This window comes from Neodiprion fabricii, chromosome 3 (assembly GCF_021155785.1).
Source record: "Neodiprion fabricii isolate iyNeoFabr1 chromosome 3, iyNeoFabr1.1, whole genome shotgun sequence".
Classification (NCBI taxonomy): domain Eukaryota; kingdom Metazoa; phylum Arthropoda; class Insecta; order Hymenoptera; family Diprionidae; genus Neodiprion; species Neodiprion fabricii.
Genome location: NC_060241.1, coordinates 36,086,306 through 36,096,984, shown reverse-complemented (window position 1 = coordinate 36,096,984; position 10,679 = coordinate 36,086,306). Strand labels below are relative to the sequence as shown.

Genomic DNA, 10,679 nt, shown 5'->3' with positions numbered 1-10,679 from the left:
CGTTTTATCACAGTTACATTAAATCTATATACATGATACAAGTATAATGTATATACATTATATATATATACATATATATATATGTGTGTGTATCGTCATTCAGATATAAAGAGAAACTTCTTTTCTGAGAGTAGTAAGTAAGGTGTAATGTAATACCCAGTCAAGACATCGTGTAGTGTACTGTTTTTACAACTCAAGTTACATGAGATTCTGTTTTAGTTCATTCATAAAATTATAAAAGAGAAGAATAAATTATTATGATCCTACAATTAAAAAGTAATTGTCGATATCTACAATAAATAAGGTCGGCGATTAGGTCAGTTTTTATTTTCGTTCATTTCATATTTTTCTTTTTTTCTATCAATATCAAAATTATATGAAATCTCCAATAATATCATTGTCTTAGCCGTAATATCAATGTTTCTAAATTTTGAAGAAATAATTACATAACTACGATGAGTATATTTTTAACAAATTGAATAGAATTCAAACTTACATATTTACAAATTTCACCACTTCTTAATTAATATAATTTTTTCAGACAATAATATTGTCTAGATGTTATATCAAGCGAAATAGGCCACTCTCTTCGTATATCAAATTTGAAACTCAGCAAGCTTTACAACAAAATATATGACCCAAATTTTTCAACATATCATGTCCGTAGGAACCACCACCGCCTGCCAAAGCAAGGCGCCTTTCATTCGCTGTTGTACCAATCCAAATCAACCATAAGTGATACAACAAACACCTCAATACTGCCAACCCAGCCAAAAGACTGTAGACCCCTGATACGAAACAGAGAGCAATGCTGAAACAACGAGTGATTGTACAGATTAGGAATAGTAATAGAAATAGGAGCGAACTATGTTTCTGTAGCCAAGGTATAATTAAAACTTGATCGAGGTCTGTAGTTTTCAACAAAGAAGCAAACATATCTTCCAGCAAATCGATTTCCAAGGATCATAAGTGAATTGAGCTTAAGATTGGGGATAGCTGTTGAGTCGCACTGCGGGTGTGTGAAGTTTAATAATTGATTGCGTCAATAGACTCTTAATAGTAATTCTTCACTTACTCCAGTTGGTGATAAACGTCACTGCAATCATCGGGCAGGAGTATGGTACCAATGAAAATGAAAGGATGGCAAACGCTGGTCATGGTGAGATTAGAACCATAGATAAAAGCTATGGCTGAGAATAACAGGCAGCCCATGTACCATCTGAGGTTACTGCCCCCCACACAACAGTCCAGCCTAGAAGGTTACGCATTAGTTACTGAAAATAAGTGATAAGATGATAGAATAATAAAAATTCATTAGATAGCTGATCCGCCAGCCTCTGCGGTAACAGGCCAGCGAGCATATACATTACAATGCGTAAAAGTAAGATTTTTATGTCAAGTAATATAACTGATGAATAACACTGTAGCGTGCATAGTGAGATATGGTCTAGCGCAACTTGGACTTACTAAATAGCTCGTTATCTAACATCAACAAGGGAAACTATTAATAGTACAAAAAAGCCTGAATATATTGAAGCATTGGTAAAATTCAAGTGGTGTTCTAGATTTTATTTACTGATAGAAAACAAGATACCAAAAATAATAATACGTTTGTTGAAACTATCTCTGTAGCTGTTACACATACGAAAAAACAAAATATGCAAAGAACCGTTTGTTCGACATAGTAAGTAGAATATTTTGTCGGTCAAGGTTCTTATTTTGATTTTGTTTTTTAATAAAATTTGGAGGTCTGCTGTGGCGAACCGAAGTTTACAGCCAGCTGTAAAATATAGGTCATAAAAACTGCTTTACATAATACCTGCTCTCTTATCAATAAACATGTAGTTTAAGATATACTCCAAATCTAGAATAAACTACCGTAGGGCTCGCAGAGAGACCGCTGTAGCAATCGATCAAACGAGGACGGAACTAGGAAATGAAATTTACCATTTACAGTGATATTCCCTCCTGAGTACGCAAGTTTGGCACATACGACAATGATAAGCAAGGGGAGGAGCTCGCCTTCTGCAAGTCGTGCAGAGCTCACCACCAGTGTCGCCGAGTTCGATAACGTGAGATAAGGCGGCATCCTGGTTACCGGAGTCAGCCTTGACTCTGGTTTGGTAGGCGCAGCCAATGCCGCCAACGACACTAATGACAAAGACCCAGTTCTCCTCTGGGAGAATTTCTAGCAACGGTACAACGGTTATTTCGAAAACCAGCATCAGCAGTACGACGCTGGTTATATTCCACATGAGGAAGAACTTCGTTCTCAGTAAGAAACGAAGAAAATTATGGTGCAGGTAGTAGACCAGTATCGGCGTTGTTACGAACGTTATTATCGTGCACAGCAGCGTCTGGGCAGCGGCGAAGGACAGGACGGGCACCGCGATCAGGGGGATCACAGCGTCGACGGAGAGCTGCTTGGCGCCTCCTCGCCATCCACAAGGCGCCCTGAACCTCTCCAGGATATTCATAGCGACGATTATCGCCTTCGCTCACCGTTTCGCCGAGTAGAATCGCCCCTGTTCCGCTCTAATCAACGGTGATAACTCGAGGCGCCGAGCTTCATCGAGCACCTACCACAGCTACTTGTTTCACCGTACTTTACCGTGTTGGGCCTTTGTTTTGTTTACCGTGCTCGCGGTGTGTGGGGATCGCCAATTCGGCTCTGGAGATTTTGTCTCAGTGAACAGATGGCAGCACGGGGCCAAAACTCAGTCCAAATCCTCGTGAACAAACGAATGCTGAACCGCTAACAAGTACTTACTAAACAGCATTTAGTTTAGCTCCTGTCACTCGAGCTTGGACCGAGTGACGGCTCGTTGTAGGTTATGTCGAGTAGTCTCGACGGTTTATCAAATTTTTTTCTCCATCTCTCGGACCTGTCATCTGTTTAGACTTTTCCCCAAGTACTTAATATTCAACAGACACCGAATAACAATGTATTATTTAATATCCTTGCGGAGTGGTTCGTACAAACACCGTTGACGGATTACACAGTGTGACGTATAAATATCTAATTCATTGTAAATATACGGAGACGCAAGTGCATCTTTAACCACCGAGATCGACAACTGGAGCGGGAATATTGCGCGTGAGTATCAAATATTGGCGTAAGATTCACGCGCTTATACATATTTTTTAGCCGCATGGATGGACGATGAGTGTCGAAAACATAAACCTGATGAATAATGAAGTAACGGTTCATGGACGTATTCCGAAAGGCGTGCTAGCATCTAAGATATTTCGGAACGGTCGTTCCATAACTGGAATGAAAATACGTACATGAACTTGGCTCGCCAATTGTCGAAAATGTGAATTCGGAATATTGTATAATTTGCCGTTAATTATCAGTAAATTAGTCGCGCGACTTATTTTTTTGTCGCACTCAATTTTCAAAAAAAAAGCGGATGGCGTGCTAACTTTTCAAAAACTTAGCGCGCCATCTACCAAAAAAACGCACAGCGAGCATCATGCGTAATTCTGATTTGGTTGATAATCTGCCGTAAATAAGCCACAAATTAGTCGTTGAACTTTTTTTTTTGTCGCACTCAATTTTAACAAACGTGGTAATTAGTGTTTTTTATAACCTACTGTCTTGAAAAAAATCAGCAGCCGAATCGCTGACCCAAGCCCGCAGGCTCCGGTCGAAAAGTATTGGACGTACCCATATACATATATATATGTGATATTCGGCAAATTCTGGATTATATTTGATATACTTAATATATATATATGTATATACACATACACACTCAACACCGTGTAGTCCGAGCACGCACAGTTCGAATTCAATTATGCATATCGATAAAATTGCGGAATTCTGTCCAGAAGAAACATTTAGTGACTGAAATGAAATAACGAGGTAGCAATATGGACAAATTTTTAATTTGCATGCTTTTGTTTCGCACAAATCGTTATGCGAGTACGGCAATTTTTCCTTTTATAATGGAATACTCTCGGTTACGAATTACTTTTTTTTCATTTGTAATTTGTAATGGTTCATTCATCAATTACACGTTACTTTTTTTAATTTATTATGGAACACTCATCCATTACACATTACTTTTGTAATTTATAATCGAGAACTTATCCAATACACATTTTTCAAAGTAATGAGTAATGCATTACTTTCACATTACTATTTTCACAACTCTGCATACAATAACAGGTCTCTCTATCTATTTGTGTGCCGATCGTTGATCAAATGATAGCAAATATTGAAAATTGACAATTCGAAAATTTGGTGATTTCGAAAAATTAACGACGGAGCCAGGAACCTGGCGTCTAGAGATGCTCAGCCGGGGCCTTACTCCACTGGACCACCTAGCCGCTCTGACTCTGTTGTTAATTTCTCTCATCACCAGTGAGTTCGAATTTGTTTTTTCGTATGCCTGGTATGAATGTATAAGAATTTTCGTCTCTTCAAGCACAGTGTATATATAGGAATGTAATGTGTAGATGATGTGTTTACCCCTTTGAATCCTTATCACATTCCTATATATACACTAAATTCTTGAAAAGTTAGCACGCCATCCGCTTTTTTTTTTTTAAATTGAGTGCGACAAAAACAAAAGTTCAACGACTAATTTACGGCTTATTTACGGAAAATTATCAACCAAATCAGAATTACTCATGATGCTTGCTGTGCGTTATTTTCGTAGTTGGCGGGCTGAATTCTTGAAAAATCAGAACGCCATCCGCTTTTTTTTTGAAAATTGAGTGCGACAAAAAAATAAGTCGCGCGACTAATTTACTGATAATTAACGGCAAATTATGCAATAGTCCGAATTCACATTTTCGACAATTGGCGAGCCAAGTTCATATACGTAATGAAAATGCGCGATCTGTCATTGCGAAATGGACGTATCGAAAATTTTATATTTTGTATCCACTTCTCAAAAACAGTTATTTCATTCTAGTTCTTGGTGTTTTTTTTTTTTTTTCAAAAAATAGATGTAAGAAAGTTGAAGTTCAAAACACGTCAACGTTACCAGGTTAAAAAATCTCCACAATCTCGATACTGATACCGGTGAAGCAATTCGATATATACCCTATTCGTTGATTTCATATTTCGCGCGTCTAAAGCATGTGAAAATGCAGTTAATCGAGGTGAATTCGTTCGAATTAACAATATCCGGAATTTGAGACGAGAACAAATTCAAAAAGTCGCGAGTTTGAAAATCGAAGCCCAATTGTTGGCAACTTCAAAGAGATCTGATTATCGTAGATCTTCCTGATCCTCAAATGGCTGAACTTTTCATGCTTACAATTATTGGTGTTTTGTCGTTATAATCTCTCGTTTATTCTGATCGAACATGTTATCTTCTAAACCTCAACTTTGCTTCAAAATTTTCATTTACACTTATTTACTGTCGCTATATATATACATATAACATAAATAGCGATAATAAAGTGAGCCTACAAATACAATAATCTTAAGATTTCGGAGCGTGTTATAACATTTTAATCTCTGTGCAAATGACCAAAATTGGTTTGAAAATGGGAATCCTGGAATATCTACATATAGATTCGTTTATAGAGGCGTATGTTTGTAAAAAAAAATGATGATAAATATTATACGCAGACACCAGATGTGCTCATTCTGATTTACGTAAGTCAATGTATCATGCAGTCTGTCACTGACACATAGATTTTTCGTGATTGAAGAACAGCAAAACAGAAGAAATAAAAACCGCTCTCTTTACGAAGCTGAAACTAGCAGCCAGAGTTAGCAGCCAAACTTTTTAGAATTAGTAAAGGGTAGTTCAGTTTTATCCCCATAATTCTGTAAAAGTATCGGGAGTTCAAGGTATTACCTACACAAAATTTTGATTTTCGGACTTCAATGGACACGTTTTCTCGTCTATTTTTAACCTTTTCGCTGATAATTCTCTTCTTTGCTGCTAAGTGACCTTCTTATTTTCTTCATTCTTATGTTTTGGGCCTTGTCCTTTGCAGCTTTTTGCAACAAAGCTTCCTTATAACTCGAGTAAGCTTTCTTGCAGCATGGATAAGTCTTTTAGTGATTGGAACATCGTGTATCCCAGCAGCCCTACAAAAAAAATCCGACAGGATTTTGTGTCCGACTTGTGTCCGATATTTGTAGCGGATCTGTGTCGAATGCGACAGAGATTTGTCGGATTTTTCATGCACGGGAGGTTCATCGGGACGCAGGAAAAGAAACCGGACACGTTCCGAAATAAAATTTTGGTCATCAAGCCGCAAACCGAGTTCATTTACGACAGAGCCAAATAGGATCCGTTCACATTCTCTATCCTTATCTCTCGCCTGGAGGATAACTTCGGATTTTGTGTCGGATCTGTGTCGAATCCGACAGAAGTCTGTCGGATTTTTATGTAGGGAGCCGCGATAACAACGTTGTAAACCTAACGATGTGCTACCAGAGATTGTTCGTGAAGATTTTCTACGAGATACTCCTTGTTGGTCGAAAAGCCTCTTTCTAAGTTGGCGTTGCCGTGTATGCATATATTGAGCAATGTTTTAATGAAGCTTTTGAAATGATCTTTGCCGTCAGCGTTTCTCAACGTTCTCATCCAAAAATGATCAAGTCTTTCTTCAGTTCTGTTATAATTCTTCATTACACATTCATTACACAAAAAAAAACATTCTTTACTTACACTTTTTCTACTTTATCTCTCACGTAACCGGAGAGATGATTACTTTTGACGAGAAATTCCAAAGCCGATTTTAGAGGTGTTATCGCATCACCAGCAGATGAAATAACCCCAGGATCTAGACATGACAGCGCCTTCGTAAATCGGTACTTCAAGGGCGATCGTTCCAAGATTTTCTCAGCAAAGTATTGCAGGCAGGTCATGCATTCCTTGCGAAATTTCAAAATATCGATGTCTGTCATATTCTTGCAACGCCGAAAGGCCTCTTTCATAGCATACCCTACGTCGAAATCCTGTACTCTCTGCAGGTTTTCTTTTTTCGATAAGTCGGTATTCGTAACGGGATTGGTTTTGAAGATTTCACTCTTCACTAATCTCCCAATGAATTAAACAAGAACGGCGCCATCAAAGAATCGGTTTGATACTCACGAAGAATGGTTCAATTTCTTCAGCGATTAAACGGAAGAAGGCTAATTTTTCCTCGTAGAAATTTATCGTTTGCAATTCTGGTAATTATTTCAAAGCTTGTACATTTCGGTGCTTTCTTCTTGATCTTGATAACGTTCAAGTATATTTTCATCTAAGGCAAGATCGCTTGAGCAAGTGAATTTTCCAGCCATCTAACTGCGCAGAATTTCATTGGAAATTGAACGCTGTTGTAATTCCTATAAAATCACATTGTCGATAATGAACACCTTTAAAAAGGTTAAACAAGTCTCTCAGAAAATGGACAATTTCCCAACCGGTACTGCGCGTCCCAGCTTTGAATACAGAATGTAATGCAACACGAATACCACAATGAACAGATATCAAGAAGTTCCAGATTATTCTTCTCAGATTTGATGCTCTCCTTGAGAAGCCGCAAAAGTGTGAAATTGACGTGTGGCCCTTCCACCGATAACTGTAGGATCTTTTTAAGATATTATCCATCTATCGCTCTTTTGAAAGCCTTCAACAAATCTTCTGGAGTCGCTTCGTTTTTTTCTTCATCCCAATATCTCACAATGAGATTCGTTTTTTCTGTGCAATTTCGTTTAAGGCTTTCCTCGAATCCTAATACGTAATTATCACATGACTTGGTTATGTATTAATTGTTCTTAAAGTAAGGCGCAATGCCACAAGTCTCTTACATACGGAATTTTAGATTTACTTAGTTCCAATTTTTGGACTTGGTCAATTTTGGAGAACATGTGTTAGAATGAAGCAAATTTTTCTGCTGAATCACGCAACGAGTCATTATTGACTACAGTTCCCATACACCAAATTATCTTTCTCTTCGTTCTTTTGTGACTAACTACTGCTAATCTATGGTTTTCTGAAACAATTATTGAAAAAAGTTTATTCTGTGCGATTGTATCAAGAAACTTTCGAATAAACACGAGAAAATGAATTTCAAATATTCTATCATATGCATTCATATCAGAGTAATCCGCATGACAAAATTGGTGCACGAATGAATCATCGTGAAATCAGACAACTGCGTACCGAAGACGAAATTTTAAGGTTTCTCGTGCTTTTCCCGTCCTGCATTGTGTTATGGTATTGTAGGTCGATGGAGCTTATAATCGATCAATCTTTTCTTCGTGAAAGGCTCGAGATTTGTCAGAAACGGGCAATCGGATTTTATTTTCAAAATAATGTAACTTATTTGTCAACTACCCAGCTACGATAAATTCCCCGATATGTTCTGATATGTAGAATTTAACAGATGATCGATCTTAATATAGCTTCTTCGGATGATTGATTGCGTTCGCAATACAATATGCAAACTGTTGAAAAGTCAATTTGTCTTCGATTCTGCACTTTGATTTGTTGATTGAAAAAAATCATAGATTATCTATAACACAATGTTTCATATTATTTAAACATTACATAATGTTGCAGCCAACAATCATACATATTGCCAATTATACACAATCTACAGACTAACTCCGTGCAAGCGGTGATAAATGATAAAAAAAAAAAAATGGCTAGAATTCAGTGTGAAGTAAGAAAAAAATTAGTCCATCTAAAATCTATCCATAGACGTTATATACAAGAGTATGAACTGTGTTATCATCAATAAATTGTGACGATATTCTTTTACGTTCAAGCTCCTCGTGCCGCTAACCAATATTTTCGGTTACACGTCTCGTATATCCTGCTGGTGAAATACAATCATGCAGGATAAATTTAATTAGTATCAAATATCTTGAGGCCTCGGTGAGCAACGGCACAGACTCGTATACATATAATCGCAGGTGTTATTATTTAATTTCCGCGCCCTGCGTCTAATCCTAAAAGCGCCGTTGTAATGTTTATAATAAATTATAATTCCCGAGGAATTGTTGTACATGATAATTCTCGCAGAGTTAAATTGTGGACGACTTTACCCCGCGATGGCCGTGTTCTCGTAGTTTGCGCAGAGACAAACAACGATAACCGAATACTCGTGCAAACAATTCCAAGTTATTCAAGTCGAGATTGGACGAGGACGGGACGCGACGCGACACCAACAGATATACTAAAGACTGTTTTCTACATTGTCAATCAATCTTTGACTCTTTGATAAGTAAGCGCTGTTATGGTGTTTGTTATATAAATAGAGTTCCCTGCAGCCGGTCTTTATAATTACTCGACAAGCGTAAGGAGATAGCGTAAATTCATCCGCCACTTATATGAATATGTATACGAATGTTGCGCCATTTTTTTCAAATCTGGGTTACGGAACACACATATAAAAAAAAAAAACATATAAAAAAATAAACGAGCTCGTCGCCACTTTTATGATCGTATAGACTTCACGATTCGTTATCCAAATGTATCTAACTGTACGTAACATACGCAAATTTAGTGTATTATCCTGTTATTAAACCCGTTTCAACGTCAAATCTGCACTGATAAACAATAATAAGCCGTAAATACTATGTTTATTCAATTGTTTGACCCGACAGTTCGGTAAGCCGTCTACTAGATCACCATATTATCTAATCGCGATCAGGGAGATTTCCATTCCCATGCAGATAACAGTTTTACAATTTACAATTTTTTTTCCCCCTAGATTGCAATATCTTATTGCGATCAACGTGGACTCACTCCATTCGATCTGCGTAGCGAAGATAATCAATCATTAAAACCACGTGCTACAAAATGTGTAATTTTGCGTTATTCGTCAACTCGGGACGGACACTATGAATTTTCAAGTTTCAGGAAGAAAGTGAAAATCGAGTTGCGAAAGGCAACTTTTATTTTGCGACTAGAAAACCGGCGTAAATTTTTACAAAATAATATAGACATACAGAGAAGTTGATTTTCTTCTTCGAATTTTTTACCAAGTCACGTGTGTATACGTTCGATCTTTAGTCGCGATCCATATCAGCTGGATACTAGCAATGTTTAACAACTGGAAAGCTGAACCACGCGGCTTTTAATACAAGATATTGTGACCGCAACCATACGAATGTTATACCTACGCTGATAAAAATACATTTATTAATGAGTGCTAAATGGTTGATTGCATGTATAGTGACTTATGTACAATACTGAACCGATGAGAAGCAGATAATGAGAATAATTGTGCATTATTTATATTTATAAATTGAAGTTTTTTTTTTCTAATACAAGTAATTCGATTCATATTCCAACTACCGATAAATCTATCTGAAAGATCGAACAGTTATTTGATATATGGCTGTATTGCTGATGAATGATTATTTATTGTGCTTAATCTGGTTGTCGCGTCGACGTAATTCGTTAAATATTCATGAATGCATCATCGTACACACGAACAACCGGCATACATATATTCATCTCTGTTCCGTGAACAATAAACGGTCAGTTATAAAAATAAGTATTTTTTGCAAAACGAGGTTCGATAAATCGCTTTTGCTTTTATACCATAAACTTGTTATCGCCGATTAGAAATGATTCACACTCTTTATACTAAATATTCGTTCCTACCGAGTCGCAATATCTAATCATTTTCCTCCTTGTCCTCCATGACGTATGTTACACATTCAGTTTTTCCGAAAACAATCGATCATTAAGAATCATCGCCGG

The 10,679-nt window shown here is 37.2% G+C and overlaps 2 protein-coding genes across 4 annotated transcripts in view; one reads left to right on the top strand and one right to left on the bottom strand.

The window, feature by feature from the left end:
• Positions 1 to 4: 4 nt before the first annotated feature.
• LOC124179049 (palmitoyltransferase ZDHHC23-B) lies at positions 5 to 2,762 on the bottom strand. The gene is made up of 3 exons (XM_046563039.1): positions 1,948 to 2,762; positions 1,076 to 1,252; positions 5 to 811 (listed from the first exon to the last, which is right to left on the bottom strand). Exons 1-3 carry the CDS (start codon positions 2,475 to 2,477, stop codon positions 610 to 612), a joined length of 909 nt encoding a protein of 302 aa, XP_046418995.1. The 5' UTR covers positions 2,478 to 2,762; the 3' UTR covers positions 5 to 609.
• A 65-nt stretch (positions 2,763 to 2,827) lies between these two features.
• Positions 2,828 to 10,679, top strand: part of LOC124179045 (lysosomal-trafficking regulator) — a 26,819-nt gene continuing 18,967 nt past the window's right edge. For all 3 annotated transcript variants that reach the window (XM_046563029.1, XM_046563028.1, XM_046563027.1), the window contains exon 1: positions 2,828 to 3,097. The gene's annotated coding sequence lies outside the window, so the exon portion shown is untranslated. The remainder of the gene's footprint in view (positions 3,098 to 10,679) is intronic.